The 21,233-nt window shown below is 39.5% G+C and overlaps 2 protein-coding genes and 1 long non-coding RNA gene across 6 annotated transcripts; 2 read left to right on the top strand and 1 right to left on the bottom strand.

The window, feature by feature from the left end:
• Positions 1 to 2,180: 2,180 nt before the first annotated feature.
• Positions 2,181 to 6,074, bottom strand: LOC126410308 (uncharacterized). Of its 2 annotated transcripts, none has more exons than XR_007574097.1 (4): positions 5,899 to 6,074; positions 5,371 to 5,701; positions 4,714 to 4,814; positions 2,181 to 2,339 (listed from the first exon to the last, which is right to left on the bottom strand). It is a non-coding gene; the product is annotated as an uncharacterized LOC126410308 (long non-coding RNA). The 2 variants fall into 2 exon arrangements; XR_007574096.1 differs by having other exon boundaries at positions 5,371 to 5,783.
• A 1,648-nt stretch (positions 6,075 to 7,722) lies between these two features.
• LOC116259040 (pentatricopeptide repeat-containing protein At2g33680-like) lies at positions 7,723 to 9,816 on the top strand. Its single transcript, XM_031636634.2, has 2 exons — positions 7,723 to 7,970; positions 8,262 to 9,816. Exon 2 carries the CDS (start codon positions 8,305 to 8,307, stop codon positions 9,661 to 9,663), a length of 1,359 nt encoding a protein of 452 aa, XP_031492494.1. The 5' UTR covers positions 7,723 to 7,970; positions 8,262 to 8,304; the 3' UTR covers positions 9,664 to 9,816.
• Positions 9,817 to 11,391: 1,575 nt separating this feature from the next.
• On the top strand, positions 11,392 to 20,161 carry LOC116258664 (ubiquitin carboxyl-terminal hydrolase 4). 3 transcript variants are annotated; one of them, XM_031635951.2, is made up of 7 exons: positions 11,392 to 11,596; positions 11,752 to 12,126; positions 13,433 to 13,565; positions 17,721 to 17,848; positions 17,944 to 18,132; positions 18,253 to 18,434; positions 19,393 to 20,161. In XM_031635951.2, exons 2-7 carry the CDS (start codon positions 12,004 to 12,006, stop codon positions 19,790 to 19,792), a joined length of 1,155 nt encoding a protein of 384 aa, XP_031491811.1. In that variant the 5' UTR covers positions 11,392 to 11,596; positions 11,752 to 12,003; the 3' UTR covers positions 19,793 to 20,161. The 3 variants fall into 3 exon arrangements, with proteins under 3 accessions (XP_031491811.1, XP_031491812.1, XP_031491813.1); XM_031635952.2 differs by having other exon boundaries at positions 11,392 to 11,548; XM_031635953.2 differs by lacking the exon at positions 11,392 to 11,596 and having other exon boundaries at positions 11,669 to 12,126; positions 13,433 to 13,549; positions 17,750 to 17,848.
• Positions 20,162 to 21,233: the final 1,072 nt, after the last annotated feature.

Here is a 21,233-nt window from a genome sequence, read left to right on the forward strand (position 1 = left end):
GATGTTGCGTTTAAAGGTTTTAGATCAGAGGTCTAATCTGATCTGGTCTAGGATGTGGATTTGGGATTAGGACATTAGAATGTTGGATAAGGAGTTTGATCTCATCAAGTCCAAAATGTTGGATTCAAATTTTGAATCTAAGAAATGGATCAAAGGTCTAATATGATCCAATATGAAATATCTAGGATCTGGATCAGAGGTCTCATCTGATCCGTTTTGTATTGTTGAATATGGGTTTGGGACTAAGATCAAGATCTGGTCTATAATGTTGAATTTAGTATTGGGATCTAAGATTTAGATCAAAGGTCTTCTTTGATCCGGTCCACAATGTTGAAATTGGGAATTCAATCTAAGAAGTAGATCAGAATTGGTACATTGCATATGGAATGTTTCACCAAAGATCTGGATCAAAGGTCTCGTTGATCCAGTATAATATGTTGGATTTAAGGTCCCATAATAGGGACACAATTTAAAATCAGTTGTTCATGCTCAGAAACTTACTATAAGTTGGCATGAGACAGTATTTTCGATAATGGTCAACCATCTGTGTGGCTATTGGAATTCTTATTTCTTCGGTTGCTTGTTCTATGCTGGAGTAGTTGCGGTTGAGCTCTGCACTTAGTGTCAATAAAAAAAAAGATGCCGGCTCTAGAAGATGAGGTAAGGACAACCGGGAAGTACTATGAAGCAGGTGGTCTAAGAACTTCTCTAATATCCAAGGAGTATGAATGATTAGAGCAACTCTTGCACCAACTTAGGTCGATCCATTTTTGTAACCTTTTCTTCGATGGGTATCCTTCTACCACCTGCCTTTTCCTTACCTTGAGGTAACTGTAAAGTTCAACAACAAGAATGTCTTGCCCAGCAATCTTAAGAATTGAGAAATGTAGGTCATTAGCAAACCTTGTAACTCCTACTAGAGACTCTCCCAAGTCAAACTTCTCCATGTTCGACTCTAAGTAACTTTCCTCCATGTCATCCAAGTCTTTAGCCGACTATTGTTGACAGAGCACATTTTCCCTAAGAAGTTGAACCTACTCTTTAGTTAAAGTTGAATTCTCCATCAGTTTATGGCTAAACATTATCCCATTAAGTCTGTTTCTTAGTCTTTGTCGAACATATGCCAACTCCTTGCATCTATGGCTAGCCACCTGTTCTAAAACTTGCTCCACAATGCTAGGTATGTCGAACGCCACACACAGAAAACAAAGTACACCATCAATCCTATCCTCTATATCCATTCTTGTGCTTTTGGGAAGCAATGCCTCCACATATTTCCCATGCTGGTAAAAAATTCTGAACAACAACTGTCAGCATCTTGCCCTACCACCACATTATAAATTTTCCAACTGTGGTGCATGTCGTAGTTGTTGTTCATCATCAGGGACCAAATAAGAACGAAGTTGTCTCCACCCTTCACAAGGAATTTGTAGGATATTACCCTCATTCACCAACTCCCATTGTGGCAGGTCAGCAAAAGCACATCCAAATAGTGACATGAATCGGGCAGCAACAACGCCTATCCCAAGAGCATCTTGATGACAATCACTTACAAGGAATTCATGTTCAAATAAAACCTTTAGATAAATAACTCGTGCAAATGCAACTTGAAGAATCAGATGTGAATGAGAATGCCTCAACTGGGGCCGAAGAGTACCCTTTCTCATGTGGATGATTTGGATCTAAGATTTGGATCATAGGTCTTATCTGGTCTATGGTGTTGGATTTGGGATTTGATTCTAATGATGCTCAGTAATGGGCACTAGAGAAGTGCACTAATCATTAATTGAAGGAAGTTAGATTTCCTAGTCACTTGATTCAAACTAAAGAGTTTCTGAGAGTATAAATTTTATAAATTTGATGACATGGTGTTCAAAGTATCAATTGTTGTTGAACACACAAAAAGGGCTGCTAACGGATGAAGGAACATTGGTATCAATTGTTTCTTCACAACCTACTTAAAGCAAGTACCATAGTCATTCCTAAACCACAAGAGATTTATATAGAGTTCTCACTATGGAAACCTAAATGGGCCTACACTAAAAAGAAGATTTGCACACAAAATCAACATCAAAGTTCTATTCCAACCAACGTTTGAAGAATGAGTAATCACATCCTAGCAGAATGTGTTAACAAGTATAAACTATTTGATGCATTTAAAAAGTAGCAAAGAGCCAAAACATTGTTTAGCACAGCAGATCATAAGAAACGAACTAAGCAACAAAAATTGTCAACAAAGAAGAGACAAACATACTTGGTTTTTGACAGACCTGCTTCAAAAAGACCATAAAATCCGCTTCCCCGATAACTCAGGCATCTTGATGATTTCCTTGGTGATCCTGCAGGGACATCAAAATGTGGTCGTTAAGCACAAAGTATATTAGATAAACCAACCAGCGCCATAGATAATTACGCACTAGAGAGAGAAAGGGAGGTCAACTGCTACACACACACACACACACAGAGAGAGAGAGAGAGAGAGAGGTTTTCGTATAGACATTGAAGAAAAAAAAACATTTCATCAATCCCTAGATCACCAATAGTAGAAACAACATAATGAGAAGAGAAGCAATTGATGCTGTGGACAAGGATGAATTGTTCCATCCTATCCTTGTGGACATTATTAGAGTAGATCATCCTTCCAGCTTCCATGGACCCATCCTAGACGCTGTTGTATAAGTTTGCTTTTCCTTTTTCTCTTGGCAGCAACTATGTTATACAATCTCTCCACAAACAGCCTGATCATCCAGTTGGCAATGAAATGGTATTTGATGGCAATAAAATGCTGTTTGATGTTTTGAGGGGTTGAAAAATGATTCCATTCTGATCGACCACTTCAAACTCCCCAAAGCTTGTGGCTTTAGTCATCACCTCTTTACTATGTTGTCAAGGCGCCCAGGCGTGCCCAGCGCCAAGGCAGGACTAGGTGGCACAGGGCAAAAGAAGCGACCGACTTTCTTTTTGAAAGTTATGTTAACCATTACATACTTGACACAAGGCTTGCAGACTATTCCAATTATAGACCTTATAGACTATTTCATTTGAATCAATTCAAACAAAGTCGTACCAAATCAGTCATATAATATATATTACAAGTTTACAACAGATTGTACATATAACATATAATATATGTTATAACAGATTCAACTGCAGATGGAACCACTTTAAAAATTGCTTCAGATTGTACTAATATATATACATTAACACATCAATATACAACAGGTAAATATACATTATTTCACATCGTACATATATTATACATTATAACAGATTTTACATAGTATATACAACAAAATCACAGGCATATACCCTCCGATGGACTAGGCATGCTGGCGCCTAGTCCAGCCTAGGCGCCTGCACCACATCCATCGCCTAAGTGATGGACTTAGGCAACAGGTATGGACTGGCACCTAGGCGACACCCTAACAACATAACCTCTCTATGATCATTGTAATCTTTAAAAAGAAGAATAACACTGGTTTCCTGCTCAGGAGGATGACTAGACTAACCTTCCATGATCTGCTCAAGCCCAGAAGACAAGGTTGAGAGCGCTAAGAGCAGAGAAGAAGGTTGTCTTGACTCTTGATTAAAGAGGAAAAAGAAAAGAAACAGGAAGATTAAACTTGAAGTACCCATGAATATAAAAAATATTCATGAAAAGGTTGAGAGCACTAAGAGCAGAGAAGAAGGTTCTCTCTCTCTCTCTCTCTCTCCCCCCCCCCCACACCCTCGTTCTATGTATACAAATCTTTTTTTAGCAGAAAACGAAAGAAACAAGTACGAAGCCAGTTTTAACAAGATACTTAATTTCCAAAGCAAAAATGAGAAAAAAACAATTTAACCCTACAAAAGCCAGCTTTTAAACAAACTTTCCGAATACACGAAACCAACTGAAATATCTAGACAAAGTAAAACCAACTGCACAGTCCACACATAAATGTTGAGAAGAGGAGATGAGACATCAACACCACCAGACCATGCATAGTATTCATGTACCTCATATTTTAAATCTCTATGTAACACATAGAAGGCACATTTGTTCACATCACGGATTAGAAAACTAGACACCACAAGATTAAAGGTACATATTTTTTTAGTAGTTTTTTATGCTTATATCAAGAAATCACAAAAAACTATGTGGAAAAGAATCAAAACCAACATTGCTGAATTGAAATCCACCACCAAATTGTGAAATAAATCAGGGTACAAGAAATTTCAGAAATAATAATTTTGAGGAAATATAAAGCGCCAGCAATTACATACTCATAGTAGAAATCAATGCACCATATATGCAATACTTACAAGCATAGTACAACAAGTTTCAACAACACAAATGGGGGCAGATCCTATAAAAGATAGAAAAACAACCTAATAATATTTACTTACATGGAAGTCCAACATTGACCACCAACGTATTTGAGGAAAAGAAGAAAAAAGTTGGACAAATGCATAAACCATCCAAGCATGCACATCCACTAAGGAACCACTATCTCGATAAAATGTGAAATAAATAAATGCGGCAGAAAGAATATTATGATGAAAAGGTTCACTGATTGAAATTACTGTGCCAAAGAAGCAAGAATGTTCAAATAAATCCATCATGCAGCAGAAGTATTACCGTTCAAAATCACAGATAGTAATCCCTCTCTCTCTCTCTATATATATATATAAACAAAACAAGGTAATTGCAAGCTGAGCAAGGTCCTTCCATACCGTATCGACTAATGGAGCATATTCACGTGCGGCAGCTGGTAAAAATTTTTATACTTCAATTCCAATCAAGGCATCACTATTGATCATATATGTTCTCCATCCTGCAAAATCAACAGATTTTTTATGCTTCAATCCCAATCAAGGCATCACTCTTGATCATATATGTACTCAAGCACACAACGACACATCATTTCCAAATCAATAACCAATTTTCATGACATGGATACTAATGTAGAAATGACCAGGAGCAGAACGCATATGCAACTCGTATGGCATAGTAGCCCAAAAAAGATTAGATTATGACACAGAGATACAAAAAAACTCAATATAAACAATTTCATCTTTTTTTATCACTTGTACTACTAATACTAGTTTGAGGATAGGCATCAGTATTCAGTTTGGCAACCTTCAGATCAACGAAAAAAAAAGGACCACGATATGATCATTTCAAATTTAGATACAGCAATAGATCGAAGTAAAAGTAGAACACCTCTTTGGTCAATCCTTTTGGAAGCAATCCAAAATCCCAAACCGGCAGAGCGGCAGAGGGTCACTGTGTGAGGAAGAGAGAGGCGATGGATGAGATCAGACTCAGGGAGAGAGAGAGAGAGAGAAAGAGAGACAGAGACAGAGTGTGTCAAAGGAAGGCATACATACCAGCAGCCGTTCGGCGGCAGCAGGGAAGACCGAAGACGTAGACAGACAGTGGTGCTACGGTGCAGAGCCGCGGAGCAGGAGGGCGCTGGGTCCGTCTGAAACCCGCGAAAGGTCGCTTAGCGAGGGTTTGAAACCCCCGCTGTGAGCGGGAACAGAAAACTCTCGCTCGGAAAACCATCGCTGTGAGGAATGGAATTCTGAAACCCTCGCTCACACTTTGAGCGATGGGTTTCTGAAACCCTCGCTCAAAGTGAGGGTGAAGCAGGGAAAGCGCACTTCTGAAACGACCTTGACGCTTCATGTGTACGACCAGCAGCCCCAAATGCTTCATCTGCAAAGGAGAATGTTGTGTCACGATATATGCATCCGATGTCGATAACCCATGGCTAAGTGCGTCGATGCATTGCAGGATGCTGTGCATGGAGAAAAAGAGAGAGAGGGAGACAGAGAGAATGGTGAGGAAGACTGCAGTTGAGCACAGGAAAAGCAAATAGGAGGTCGAGAGACAAGAAAAAGAACAAGTTAGACCTAATCCTTCTCTGCCAACGCTTTGGGTCGTCGACTCTCGATCATCGCTGTGGGTGTTCTCCCCCAACGGGTTATTTCTCGTCGACTTTTCCCTCGCCTCCGTCATGCCGTGTGAGAGTGATCGGATGGATTCTTTCTTGCCAAACCAGAAAGAAAGAGATGGGGGAGAAAGTGCAGGCGCGGGAGAGAGAGGGGGGAGAGCATCTTGTAACCGCCAAGGGAAGGTCCTCACCGCCGCATTTATGAAGATGGAAAGCCACTCGCACTTGCAGTCCCGCGGAAATGGAAGGTGTCGGTTGCGCCACAATTGCCGCCAACTTTTATTTGAAATAAAGAACGAATGAAAGGTTATTAGCAACCGCCAAATCGGAAGAGGAGGTAAAGTACTAAAGTTTATATGACATTCTTTTCTTTAAAATCCAATTTATACATCTCGTATGTTTAACTCTATTAAAAGTGGCTTAAAATGTTGAAAATATTGTACCACTAAACGGCTTATTTGTTTTATCAACTCAACCTCGTTCTTGAAACCGATATGTCTACCACAACTCGGTTTTTGAAACCGAGACATCTCTCACAACCTCATTCTTGAAACTGAGATGCACCTTACAACCCCGTTCTTGAAACCGAGACACACCGGTTCTTGAAATTGAGACGCCTCCCACAACCCGACTCTTAAAATTGATGTGACCCCACAACCCAGTTCTTGAAACTGAGGCGCCTCCCACAACCCGGTTCTTTTACTTATATGTTTATTTAAATTTTGCACTAATATTTTCTTTTGACCTTTACCCACTTCAACAATAATTCCATCTCAAACATGATTAGCAGGCGAGCTAATAATGCAATTTTGATTTCCACTTGCTTTGTGGATACTTCACACATTTATTTGATTTTTGCAATATCTGTTTTAACCAATAACCTCCTCCTGCATATGAGTTATGTTTGTTGATTTTGATGCAATATGCATTTCCTCTCTTTTCACCTCAATTATTGAAACAGGAAAGATCTAGAGGTAAAATTGGAGCGCAGGGATCCAACCAACATGATCAACAAAACCAGTGTTTTCATATTACGTCCTTTTGGCCAATACAGTGGCTTGTATTGGCTTATATTCCAGCTAATTTCTATTTTCCAATTAATTAAAAAATAGTTTAAAATGTTTAATAAAACGAAAGCTAAATCAATCTCGCTTTGCGCCATGAGAACACTACAGCCGAACTAAACTAGATTTCTCACATGATTCAAAAGATCAGATTTTCCTCTTATAGTAACTACGTTTTCAAGGATTTATGGGATGAATGTACATCTGATTTGTCTTAATTGGGTTTTTGCTTTATTGGACTAAACTAATGAAATTAATCAATCGGCACATTCGGTCTCTTCCATTAACTTATCATTGATCAATAATATATTGAAAAACCACCGAGATGCCCCGACAACTCCGTTTTTAAAACGTCTCCCACGGCTTGGTTTTTGAAACCGAGACACACCTTATAATCCGGTCACAACTCAGTTGTTGAAACTGAGATGTCTTTCAAAACCCGGTTCTTGAAATCAAGACACACCTTACAATCCGGTTATTAAAATTGAGACGCTCTCACAACTCGGTTCTTGAAACTGAGATACATTTTATAACTCGGTTTTTGAAACCGAAACACCCTACAACTCGGTTCATAAAACTGAGATGCCTCCCACAATTGGTTCTTGAAACCGATACGCATCCCACAACTAGGCAGGGCTGAAATAGTGTGACTGGTAGGGTCGCTTGGTCGGTCCTTAGGACGCTGCAATTTGTCGCTGAAGTCACTGGTTGTACCGTCGTCCCAACCTCTCAAGTTGTCTTCAAAGATGTTTTGGTAGTACTCTACCTGTTTCTAAAAACAGACCAAGCTGGCCCGTATCAATGACCCTCCCCGTCGGTCCCTGTTGTCCCTCCTGCACCGTTGTTTTAGGCGCCCTTTGAGTCGCTTCCATTGCGCTATCTCAAATCCCTTTCCTGCACTTTAATTCGATCATTTGAAAGGAGGGAACTAATTGGATTCATGGCATAGCAATCTGTGAAAGTCCAAGTAAGTTGTTCTTTAAATTGCACGATGTTTTAGGTTGTTTTAACTTTTAATCACTTTAGTTGTATAAATTTGAGTAGCTTATTTGACAAGGATCCACTCTGTAATTGAAATTTTCATGTAAGAATTGTTCATCTAGGTCTCTATTTTTTTGTTTTTGTATTTTACGTTTTTATCAAGATCAATCGTGCATAGCACGATGCGCGTTCAAGATTAAATATGATTGAAACAACATCAAGATTTAAAGAGGTGCCAGTTTTTCTAATTGATTTGTCCTCCCTTCCTTTGAGAAAGGATAAAGGGGCAAGGAAGGAAGATCTGAGGACCAGGGCGGGGAATGCACCACCTTTCTTCGTTGTTGCAGCGATGCGTTTCTGCGAAAAGCCTCTGCAACTCCAAGGCCCTCCACGCACATTTGCTGACCACCGGAATCCTCGCTGACATCTACTTTCAAACGAAACTTCTCTTGGCATACGCTAAATGTGGTGACCTCCACACCGCAAGCCACCTCTTCGATGCCATAAACCCGAAAAATGACGTCGCCTGGAACGCCATCCTCGCCGGATTCTCTCAACATGGACACCACCAAGAGACCCTCGACGCCTTCTCGGTTATGTACAAGTCCGCCGTGGCCCCCGACAGCTATAGCTTCGCCGGTGCCCTCGTCGCATCGGCCGCACTGAAACAGCTCGTCTTCGGTAGACAGACCCATGCTTGCATTGCAAAGAGCGGATGGGGGTCTAGCGTCTTCGTTGCCACCGCCCTCGTCGACATGTATGGCAAATGTTCGTCGGTGGCTGATTCCAGGAAAGTGTTCGACGAAATGCCTCAGAGAAATGCGGTGACTTGGAATGCCATGATCTGTGCATGTTGTGCCGAGGAGCCTGACTGCCAAGAGGGCTTGGTGTTGTTTCGGCAGATGGTCTGGACTAGTGGACTGGCTCCTGATAGGTTCACACTTGCAGCAGTTTTGCGATTATGCTCGAGCACTGCGGCCATGGAACAGGGGAAGCAGGTTCATGGTCATGCAATAAAGAGGAGTTTGGAGGACGTTTTTGTGCAAAGTTGCCTTGTGGAGATGTATTCTAAATGTGGCTTTATAGAGATTGCTAGGAGGGTGTTTGAGAGATCAAAGAACCGAGGCGATTTGGTACTGTGGACCGCAATGATCTCCGGATACGGGAAGCATGGGAAATCCGAGCAGGTGGTAGAGCTATTCGATCGAATGCTGAGTGAAGGGATCAAACCTGATGATGTAACCTTTGTGGTGGTACTGTCTGCTTGTAGCCACCAAGGGCTGGTGAACAAAGGCTGCAACTATTTCCGATCGATGGTCATCCATCATGGAATCCAACCTAAAGAAGAACATTATGCTTGTCTCATGGATCTTTTGGGCAGAGCTGGGAAGTTGGAAGAGGCATGGGATTTAGTTAAAGAAATACCAACTAATGCAGTCAGTCCTTCCTTGTGGGGAGCTCTGTTGGGGGCTTGCAGCAATTTAGCAAATTTGGAACTGGGGAAGCAAGCAGCTGAAAGGGTCTTTGAGTTGGATCCGCAGAACGCAAGAAGCTACGTGGTTTTATCTAACCTGTACGCTTCTGTCGGAAGGTGGGAAGAGATTGAAGAACTGAGACAGAAGATGAATGCTAGGGGGGTAAAGAAAGAGGCAGGCTGCAGTTGGATAGAGATGAAATAATACAGATTAATAGAGAAAAGTGAATATTATAGCTGTCTTGTATTACTTGTATGTTTTTAATTTTCCCGACTAATCTTTTCAACCATTCATGTAACATAACCATTGACACTGGAGGAATTTCTTCTCAAAACGTCTGCATCTTTCTATCTCCAACATTTGTCTTCCAGCCAAGTTTCTAGTTGGAGGAAGAACTGCAGCACCTAAACAGGTAAGCAAATCAACATTAGTGCAAAGAACGTAACAAGCACTGCAAAAACTTCAACTAAGACAATCACAAAATGAAGATTAGAAATTGTATCCGAGTATGCATTTGTTTTTCTGATCAAAATTGATTACCCAAGCATAACTGCCGACTGAGCGATGCAAATTCAATTGGGCACAAGCAACGTATGGAGCACCAAATTGTTTGCAGAGTAGAATGTTTCCTGGGAAATTGTCCATAATTTGGATCTCATGTTCACCAGCAAAAGAAAATGTTCAGTACAAAACCGATGCGATAGTCTTAGAAACTCATTTACCTTTTTGTTTGGACAAGTTCAAACTAAGGGCCTGTTTGGTTGGAGGGAAAGGGAAGGAAAGGGAGGGTTAATACCAACCCATGGTAGACACTCTAACGAACTTGGCACACTGGAAACAATAAATTTGATGAGTAATATATTTAAAATGTTACATTTATCACATCTTATTGGTGTAGATACTTCGAATCTTTTTCTCGTAATTTGGATTTTTCATGAAATCTGAATACATTATGGGCGTGGATCTTCAACATGTAGGAAATTGTTTTTTAGTCAAACATGGGTGAAAACTTGTCATCCGCTCTATGTAGAAGGAAATAATAAGATATGGATCAATATCGTAGCCCTCATATTCAGTCAGGTGCATATATGCAAACATGCGGTTCATCATGTTTGGTGAGAAAGTCACTCCTCTTAGGCTAGGAGTGTAGCTTTGACCTCGGGAACGTACATCCACGTCTCCAACAGTTTAAAAACTATGCAGTCAAGGCTTCGAGGCCCTATAAGAGATTCAGTATTCGCCCTTTGTATTTGCTTTCACTGTCACATGTTCTTTGTGGTTTGACAACGAGCCTTATTCTGGCCCTTATCAAAATGTTAAAACTATAATTTGATCCCCTCATTAAAAAAATTTCTGACTCTGCGCGTGCATCAACCCACCAAGTCACCTACTCATATCTCCAGCCACGTCCGCAATATACCTATACCTCATGGACAACACATCAACACAAGGAAGAATTGGAAAAGTAATTTTGAAATTTGGCGTCTCTGGTGAGACCACCCAAAATTTTCCAATAGTGGAAGGCCAAATTAAACAACTTGTTGGAAGCTTTGTTTTCTTTTTCAACTCCATCTCCAAGCCGCCATCATTATGTTTACTATTTTAAATTCAATTCAGCATATCAATATCATCATCATCATATGTTCATGAAACATACATCAAGCACATCATACACATAGTAATTCAAAATGAAGTTTATTTTGGCATATTAAGCAAACCATTCTACGAACTTCGCCCCATCAACACAATTATAATCAAACATTATGCCAGTTAAAAGCGTGGGTCCTAAGGACACTTCAAATCTATAAGCATGTGTCATTTCCATCCGCATACTACTCTAAAACTTAGTTGCTCAAGAAAGGCATGCTTCACGTCCTTTTCTACCATCCTCGCTTATTTAGGTCCCTTCCTCGTGACATATGAACATTCAAAGGCATACACCGGAGTTTTAAAATTCTCAAGAAGACTTCCGCTGATTCCTGTCCCTACTGTTACTGCTCTGAAGGAAAAAACAGATAAGATCAGCATATCTCGTATCTTCTTGGTGTGCCCATGTGATATAGATCTCATACCTTCGCGAAAGTTTGGAGTAACTACCATCGTCATCATCATCGTTTATCATCATTATCATTAGCATGTATGCATCATAGCCAAACGATGTATGAATAAAGCGAAAAACATATGCATGACCGCATGATTTTAGGTTGAGAGGGGGAGATCCTCCCTATTTATGACATTTAAAACTAGTACCCAATTTTCTGCTGGACATCTCTCACGTTGTGTTTCCTGTAGGACGCAAAACACCAAACGGGTTTGTGCCAACGATTCATGGTCAACCGGAAATCTATGAAGAAGGGCAGATCAGAGTCACGCCCATCCCCCTTCTTCTCTTCTCTCCCTCTCCCTCATCAGCAATGAAGAATTCCCACCTTTCCTGAAACTGCCTACCATTTACCTGTTCGTCTCTCTTCCATTTTCCATTTTCTCCATTATCTCATCGAGCGAGCGGCCGAGCGAGAGAGAGAGAGTCTGGTTGCTGCTTTCATGGTCATGGGAGCCGCGGGTTCGAAGCTAGAGAAGGCACTAGGCGATCAGTTTCCAGAAGGGGAGAGATACTTTGGACTCGAGAATTTCGGCAATACTTGTTACTGCAACAGCGTTCTGCAGGTTTTTTTTCCACCATCATCCCTTCTGTAACTCATAATTGTCTTCTTCCTCATTTCTTGTTGCAATCTTCTCTGCGGATGTGTTTTTACGGTCCCCTAGATCTTGCTGTCCTTGATGTTATTTGTCGATTTCACTATCTTGGTGATTCTTGGTATTCACGGGTATCGGTTGAAATTTGGGTTTCGTTGAGTTATTTTGGCGATTTCTACTATGGCCTTTCCGGGTAATGCCCTAGATTGACCGATTATTGCTTTAAGACCTCATGAGCAGAAGTCGTACCGTGTTTGCATAATTGAGATTAGATTTTTCGAAGTGGAGATATCATTTTTTGGGCTTGGTTGGTGTGTGTGGATCAACCGGAGAGGAGGGCGTTAGTGTTTCTTTGTCAGGTGATTCTTCTTCTTTGCAACTACTTTATCGGAAATTTTCCTTGTAAGGTGTAATTTCTGGTCACTGTGAAAGGTCTGTTTTGATTCTTTTGAATGGCGCTGTTCTAGCATTTTTTTTCTTCTCAAGAACATGCGTAACCTATTATTGTCCCAAAGATGCACACTTTTGATTGGTGGTAAAAAAAATTAGTCATCTTCTGCATTAGGTCAATCTCCCATGTGGTTAAGTGTTTCACGGCTACAGAATAGCGCATTCTAATGTAACCTAGTGAATTACCAGCAAAGCAAGTCGGTCGTAATGTAGATTTCCTGTTGACATGTGCTGGAATGTCCGCCACATTTCAGGGAAGTTCCTTGTTGTTTGATTGCATTATTGTTTGCCAAAGGAAAAGGGATGGGACGATTAACTTGATTAGGCAGTATTAAACAATAATAGGTCATTACATGCTGACATCTTTAAGTTTAGACCTTAATCTTTGGTGTCTTCCATTACTTACCGAAGGAATCTTGTGCTGTAGGAGAAGGCGGTGGTTATTTGGATAAAAAATGTCTTTTGACTGGTTCATCTTTTTGTGTGAATTCATGGTTCAAATATGAAAGTAAAATATGACGATCCATACGGACTTTGGCCTTGTTTAAAATTCTTCCTGGGCAGTCTCCATAAGTTCCTGTATGCAACCGTTTAGGTCTTTTATAGGCATGTTGTAGCAGGTGTTAGCACCTTTCATCATGTTCCCATTTTCTTTTAATGTTTTTGTAGATCTTTTTAAGAAAGAAAAAATCCATGATAGATGTTAACAAATATCTAAGAACGTCCGATTGAATTGTAAATTCCAGTGTTTATGTTATTGCTATCTTTACGTTCTGTTTAGGTTACACTAAAATAACATGCAATTTATGTTTACTATTTGATACAGGCATTATACTTTTGTGTCCCATTCCGTGAACAGTTGTTGGAATATTATGCTAACAGCAAGAATGTCGGAGATGCAGAGGAAACCCTTTTAACATGCCTGGCAGATTTGTTTACTCAGGTACAAGTCATGACAGGTGATCTAATCATGTCAATGTTTGATAGCCAGCTTCTTCCTCCTGCTACGTATATTGCATAAAGTTTGAGCACCTTCTTTTTCTTCAGGATTTTTAATAAGCATGAAGGCCATTTATCTACAAATTGCATTTAAATTCATTTTTTTAGATTAAGAGTGCAGATAGTGTTGTAAAGTTTTGGTCATTTAATGTTTTGACAAACTGTGAATAATTGTGGTAGATGTGATTCCTTTGTATTATATGTTTCCAGTGGCAACACTTTGAATTATTTCATTATTTTAAATTGCAAATGTGGATGGCAATGATATTTAGTTCTTAGGAATTCTTTTATCAGTGTTGCTTATATTGTAGTTTATTCTTGTTTTCAATTGTAATCAACAACATCATCGATGAAGTGAGAAGGCTTGAATGATACAATTAGATTGAGGGGTAAAGAGAAAAATATAGCTACAGGTCAGTAACTCAAGTGGGATTAAGCGTCACCATTACTTTGAAGCTTCTTGCTTCTGGGATTCCACAGGATCTTCCAGCAACAATGTTATGTGGATTGGACAGGAGACTTGCTGCACCTATGTGTCTCTGATGCATGTTGGCTGTTGGGTTTAAGAAAATAAAAGTTGGTAGATTCTGGTGTGCTTTTTGAGTGCAGGTGCTAACAAATGACTACTTCTGGTCCACATTTGAATGCACACTTCCAAATGCAGTTAAAACTGCTTGGTTTGTGGCAACAGGCTATTTCAGTCATGGAGTTGGACCCGGTGAATATTCATAGTCTAGTTTCATTCTTTCGTCCTAAAACAACTAAGGAAGAAACAAGAATGCACGAGTCGAGTCCCGAGCCACCGAGTTGACCCCTCAAGTCAGGAGTCAAGAATGAACAAGTTGAGTCCCGAGTCAGCGGGTTTTAAAGCATTGGCTCAGATAGTATATCTAATCAATCAAACACCCTCTAATGTGTGCCATGTTAGGTTGGCTTATTTCTGAGTTATACATGTATTCAAGTCATTTTACAAGTGTTTTATGTTTAAATGACAAGTTATACATTGTTTTTCTACAGCTGAGTCAGGCCGAGTCATGCAGAGCTTCAGCAAGAAATTGACTTGGGATAGGTGTCTATGGTGACTTTGTAATAAAATTATGAACTTAAACCTATATGAAGTCGAGATGCACAAGTCTCTCTTCCCTTTACACTCCTAGCAGATTTGCACAAGCAGGCAATGTGCCTAACATTGTGACATAATTAGGTCTAGTTGAAAATGATCGCATTTGTCTGCATAGAAGTGTGCATTTTGCACTAATCCAGCTATAATAGCATTCCAGGAAGTAGTACTGTACACACGGGTTAGACCATCAAAACCCATCTGACCTACCATATAATGGCTAGTCGTTCCCAACCTCAGCAAACTCATTGTATCAATGATTGCTGACCAAGTGAATATAGTTTACCCAGATATTTCATCAAGTATTTTTCTTGCCCCCTCTAAAGCAATAATTTTTGCACACATGTTTACTAATTTCTTTCCAATGGATAATAGATCATCCCAAATCCATGGACAGGATTGATTTGGGCATGGTTTTTTCCCCCTCTTCTGGTGCTGTTTTTTTTAGTCAGGGCAGGAGAGTTGGCGTTTGGGTTCTGAAATTGCACATGCAAATGAGTTTCCATTTCTCTCTCTCTCTCTCTCTCTCTCTCTCTCTCTTACTGGCCTGGTATTAGCCAGCTGAAGAAGCGAGAGGTAATTGCTGGCTGCCCACTGTGGTGGAAAATTTGGATCCCCTCCTCTGGCACATGATTTTGGGCATAAGCAGACCCAAGTTCTTGGATATATCTGTTGATTTCTGGTACTGTAAATGCAAAACACCTTTTGATAATGAACCCAAAATCTTGAAGAGAATTCGAGAATAAGTATAACAACTCAAAACACCAACTAAAGAACCTCTTCACACACAAGCACTCACACTCTGCACAAAGGCACAAACTGAGAAACAGAAGAATTTTATTGACGAAGGAGGAGAAAACTGATGTACAAGAGACAAGGCTCCACAATATACAGAAGAAGGGAGCCCCATGCTAGCCATTGGGCTACTCCCAACATCTAGAAAACTAGCCATTGTGTTCTAGCCAACAGCTAGTTTGATGCAGCCTTGATCAGAAAATAAAAAATAAAAATAAGAACATGAGAAAGAAAGAAAAATACAAATAGAGGAAAATGATTCGGCCTATGTGCACATATGTAATATTTGTATGTGTGTATTGTTGTATGTATGAACTTACATATGTTTTCAACAGATATGCCCCAAATCATAAATATTTTTCACCTGAAGTGAATAAAACTTTGATGACCAAACACACCTTTATGGTTCATCAGAAGTGCCTGTTAATTTAGGACCATTTTTTTCTGCAAGACCCGGATGCTAAATTAGTGCAGAATAGATCCAAAAATCAGGTTTTAAGTTTGAGGGTGAACAAGGTATTTTACCTTGATAAGTGGATCCAAAAGACATTAAGAATATATTAAAAAAATATACACACACAATAGGAAAAATGTTGTAGTCAAATCCTGTTTGTGTTGAGGAAAACCCTGCTACACAAACTTTCCACTTTGGTGTCAGTCTGAGTGGACAGGGTTTTCTAGAAATCGAACTAGGACAGTATACAGGGCAGCCAAGTGGCGACAGTGATGTGATGTAAATGGTACCATAAACATTAGATCTTCCATCAGTGTTTGAGTGGCTTAATAGGTGATGTGAAACTGTTACAGTTGGCTTTAATTTAGGCCATTTCTAATGGTGGAAACTGAAAAAGTTTAGAGCTAATAAAAGATCTTCACTTTTTTTACCCCATGGTAACAGGAATTGTTAGGGACTCAGGATCCCTCTTTTACTCATGTTAGATTTATACATTGGTTTGAGAGATTTCCTATCTCCAAATTCATTATCCAGCATTTAGCATGTTTTTTTGCATTTTGGAAGTTATTTGATGAGCGTCATCTCAATCATTAATTTAATAGTGAGAGCTTGAGGACTTTCACATAGTTGGAAGCATTGTCACAAAAAACGCATTTTTTTCGAAAAAAACGCGTATAATACCCAAAAAATAAGTCAGTCATATAAAACGGCAATTAGACGTGTTTTGTTTTTAAAATGCCAGAAAATAAAAAACATGAAAAGACGTGTATTATACGTGTTTTTTTTGCATTTTTTCTTTTTTTTTATTAATTTTTATTTTTTGATAATTCTGAGGATGTATTAAATGTTTTAAAAATTTGCCGAGATTTTCCTGAGATATTTCCGAGATAAACAACTTTGCCGTATTATACCCTAGAAATTCTTCGCCGTATAATACCCGTACATGATATATGTGACAATGGTTGGAACTTGGAAGACATGGCTTGCACCACTCATGCGCCAGTGCAAACAAAAAATGTGCTCAACACCCATCATTTTGCTGACAACAAGGCCACATGAGGAGATGTGGGCCATAATACATGCTGAACACAAAAATTGCTCCTTTATGTATGTTTTGTTGGTACTGACCCCACTGAGGGGTGGAATACCAAAATGACATCAGCAACATAAGATATTCCCCTGGTAGCCTCATGGCCTGTCCAGTCGGCCAAGGCATATGGTTGAGTGACAATCATTGAAGCTATTGTGGGACAATCCATCTTAGCGGTTGCATTCTCACCAAGCACATGACTGATAGCTCTCTGGTGGGCTACAGTACCTGTGCTGAAATGCACATGGAATGTGCTTCCCACATATTGCTAGTAACTGGACGAGAACCAATGACTTTTACAAAATAAATTTTGTCCATTTTTCAATAATCTTATGGTTAAATTTTGAAGTTCACCAGGAAGATGGTCTTTTTATCAGGTAAATAAAGAAAGTTTCCTGCTTTATTAGGAAATGCAGAATGCCTTTTGATATTGCTTTGCCCTTCTGCTTCCTGAGTTACATCAGGAATGTGTTTAAATGCTTTTCCTATGGATATTTATGCTGTTCCAGCTTCAAAAAAAGCTTTGTATGCATGTGCTAATTTTACAGACATTAAACCAGACTTTTTTTTTAAAAAATTTATTTAATGTACTTTGTGTACTTTACAATGTGTTTGTTTTTCCTTTCTGCTAAAAATTATGGGTTCTATTCTACCAGAAAGAATATGGTTCTGTAATTTGATGCAGATAAGCTCTCAGAAGAAGAAAACTGGTGTTATTGCTCCAAAAAGGTTTGTGCAGAAAGTGAGGAAGCAGAATGAGCTTTTTCGCGGTTACATGCACCAGGTGTGATGACCATCTTAGATCCTCCATGAATTTTATTGTCTTTTAATCATGGGAACTCTTTTTTCATGTTCCTTTTTATTTTCTTGTTTGTGTAGGATGCACATGAGTTCTTAAATTTTCTCTTAAATGAGCTTGTTGATATCCTTGAGAAAGAGTCAATTGCTGCAAATGACTCTCCAGATAATACATCACCATCAGAAAAGACTGCAAATGGGCACCGGAATGTTCAACCAAATGGCAATCATAAAGAACCTGTGGTTACATGGGTTCACAAAATCTTCCAGGTGCGTTACACTCTGTCAATCTAGCACCCCAATGAGTAATTTATAGTGTTAAGTCACTCCAGATGTATTATCTAGCCGTTCAACCAAGGATCCTAATCATATGTTTTCCATTTTTAACAGGGTATCTTGACCAATGAAACCAGGTGCCTTAGATGTGAAACAGTAACAGCAAGGGATGAAACATTTCTAGATTTGAGCCTTGACATTGAACAGAATAGTTCCATCACAAGTTGCCTAAGAAATTTCAGTTCTACGGAGACATTAAATGCGGAGGATAAATTCTTCTGTGATAAATGTTGCAGGTTTCATTTTATATCCTTTACTTTTTATTGCAATTAAAGATGAAAGTCAAACTACATGATCATAGCCCTTTTTATCACTTTTGGTTGACATGAGGTTTGTGCAAGTCATGAAGTTCTTTATTACTGGCTGCTTCAAATTAATTGAGTCGTTCTGTTTTTCTGTCTTAAGGCTTTCGTTGTGCTTTTTCCATTTTCTCACCTCTTTTTGTTGTTTTCCCTCTATGATCTCATATGCCTAATGGTCAATACATCTTTATTTCTTTGAAAATTCTTTTCCAGAAATTGTTGCTTGAGAAATTGCATTCAGTTTCTCAATAATGGGGGCCATACATCAATACGGTTGGTTAGCTACTCTACAGAAGTTCCAGGTTCAGACTGGGCCTAGCCTGTGCATGTCTTACCTGACATTGATAGGACCGGACTAAGCTTTACTTGTAATCAAGTTGGCCCTATGGGAATTGAGCCAAATCTGGCTCATTAATGCATGTGGTGGTTTCAGGACTTGGCCCTGTTGAGTTTGAATTCAGTTGACAACCTTATACTTTCTTCAACATGTAATTTAGTACATTATTATCATTATATTATGTTTTTAAAAATTTAAAATTTTATTTAAATCGGGCTTAATTGGGAAATTCAGGTCAGGAATTATGAATAGATCCGATCCATTAGCCGGACTCAGGTTATGGATGTTAGACAGGATTTGGTTCTTAAGGGATTGTTTCTTGATTTTTGTATATTGAGCTAGGATCGAGCCATGACAGGTTGATCCTGATGCCAAGCCTGGGCCCTAGCCGGGCAATTCACAACCCTGCTCAATGTAGCTTACGAAGAAAAAGTAAAAGACGCTGAAACATTGATTTAAAACAGATGATGCGAAGTGCTTTGTTGGCCAACAATATTTTTGCCTTGTTTTTGGCTCTTCTCTTGCAAATGTTTTACCAAGCTCCGTTATCTGCAGCTTGCAGGAAGCACAGAAGAGGATGAAGATAAAGAAGCCTCCTCACATCCTTGTCATTCATTTGAAACGCTTCAAATACATTGAGCAGCTAGGCCGATACAAAAAACTATCATACAGAGTTGTCTTTCCTCTGGAGCTAAAGCTAAGCAACACCATGGACAGCACAGATTCTGAGTATTCCTTGTTTGCTGTTGTTGTTCATGTAGGTAGTGGTCCAAATCATGGACACTATGTCAGCTTGGTGAAGAGCCACAATCACTGGCTTTTCTTTGATGACGAAAATGTGGAGATGATAGATGAGTCAGCCGTGCAGACCTTTTTCGGATCAGCCCAGGAGTACTCCAGCAATACGGATCATGGATATATTCTGTTTTACGAGAGTTTAGGAGGCAAGAGTTGAAGAGGCTGGCTTTTTCCCGAGAGTATGGTGCTAATTTTCTCCTCTCCATTGCTCTACTGGAAAGAAGCTGCATGAGTTGCGGAATGCTGCAGAATGCCATGTACAGTGGATGGTGGAATCTCACCATCCTTTGCTTGTGGGACAATAAAGAGGATGTAAATGATGGCTGAGAGTTCACAGATGCTTGTATCCCTTGGTGTCGAGTATTTTATACAAATTGCAGTTGCTTCATTGCTCTCAATATCAAATAATATTTACAGAAAACATTTTCCTTTCATTTACAATATGTATGCATAGCGGGCTGTGAGAGGAACTGGATCGGCTGTTAGAAGATTGGTTGCTGGACTTATTATTATCCTTTTTGTTTGAGACGGATGGTAATGTGAGATAAATTGCTAATGGGAACTCTGAGTAGTCAGGTTTGAGCGCCATTTCCACTTAAATGAGAAACACGTGTTGTTTATTTCTTTCACATCACAACGGCAGTAAGATTTCCTGTAAATATAAATCTTTGTTTTGGGTTTGTTTGTGGGCGTGGTGGGTGTTGCGGGTTTCCAGAGTTTTAAGGGAAAGTTTTGGACATAAACCCTCTTAGCCTAGGTGTTCTTCCTTGATCTCCCAAGTTGTACACTTACAGCTGAAGACCAAAGAGCACCCATAACTGTGTCTGAATGCTGCTTCTGATGTTCTATGTAAAAGAATGGGATTCCTTAATGGAGTTTCTTGGCCTTACTTCCGTGAGGAATCCCATTCAAATCTGACTTCTGTTTGAATGGGCAATGAGCATCTTACTTTTAATTCTGCTTTTGCCATTACAGGAAGCCTAGCTCCATTCGAAAACCTTTATAGGTATTTGGCAAAAGTAATTAAACAGTATCCTTGGTCGAGTCCACCGATGCACTAGTAGTAAAGTATCCGCAGTCTAGAAGCACTTTAAAGTCGATGTGCCAGCAGTTAACCTTATCGTAGAAGGAAAACAAAGTACCGGGAGAACGCAAAATATACCCAAAAGGATCAAGCTTTTATTAGCATTGTTATTAGATAAACTGAAGTGCGCGATATTGTGGAGTTAATGATGACAGTTTTCCCTAGTGGCTGGGATGGAGTATTCGAAAATCTTTACCGTTTTCTCTTTTAAATTGAGGATTTGCCTCGACCACCAAAACTTATGTGGGAAACGGTAAAGGAAAGCTCAGGCAACGGAACAGGGAAAACCTTTTCAAATGGTCGCTCGGTAGTGGCACATCTTGGGCCTTAGATGGAGACGTGTTTCAAAGTTAGAAAAAAATCTAGCAAGAAAGAAAAATTCTCTAGAAGAAGCTTCCATTGAAAGAGAAAAATGAAAAAAACAAGGCAGATAAGCGCAACAAAATTTTGCTCAGAACTACCTTCATCTCAAGAGATGAAACAATTTTTGCTAGAAAAAAGTGTGTTGGTTCAA

Source organism: Nymphaea colorata, chromosome 8, assembly GCF_008831285.2.
Source record: "Nymphaea colorata isolate Beijing-Zhang1983 chromosome 8, ASM883128v2, whole genome shotgun sequence".
Taxonomy (NCBI): Eukaryota; Viridiplantae; Streptophyta; class Magnoliopsida; order Nymphaeales; family Nymphaeaceae; genus Nymphaea; species Nymphaea colorata.

What these genes read in the sequence shown, in the direction of transcription:
- LOC116259040 (XM_031636634.2), top strand. Translation starts at nt 8,305, where the DNA reads ATGCACCACCTTTCTTCGTTGTTGCAGCGATGCGTTTCTGCGAAAAGC.
- LOC116258664 (XM_031635951.2), top strand. Translation starts at nt 12,004, where the DNA reads ATGGTCATGGGAGCCGCGGGTTCGAAGCTAGAGAAGGCACTAGGCGAT. An exon ending in TTCGCGGTTACATGCACCAG is followed by an intron (nt 17,849 to 17,943) that starts GTGTGATGACCA and finishes TTGTTTGTGTAG; the next exon opens with GATGCACATGAGTTCTTAAA. An exon ending in GGGTTCACAAAATCTTCCAG is followed by an intron (nt 18,133 to 18,252) that starts GTGCGTTACACT and finishes CATTTTTAACAG; the next exon opens with GGTATCTTGACCAATGAAAC.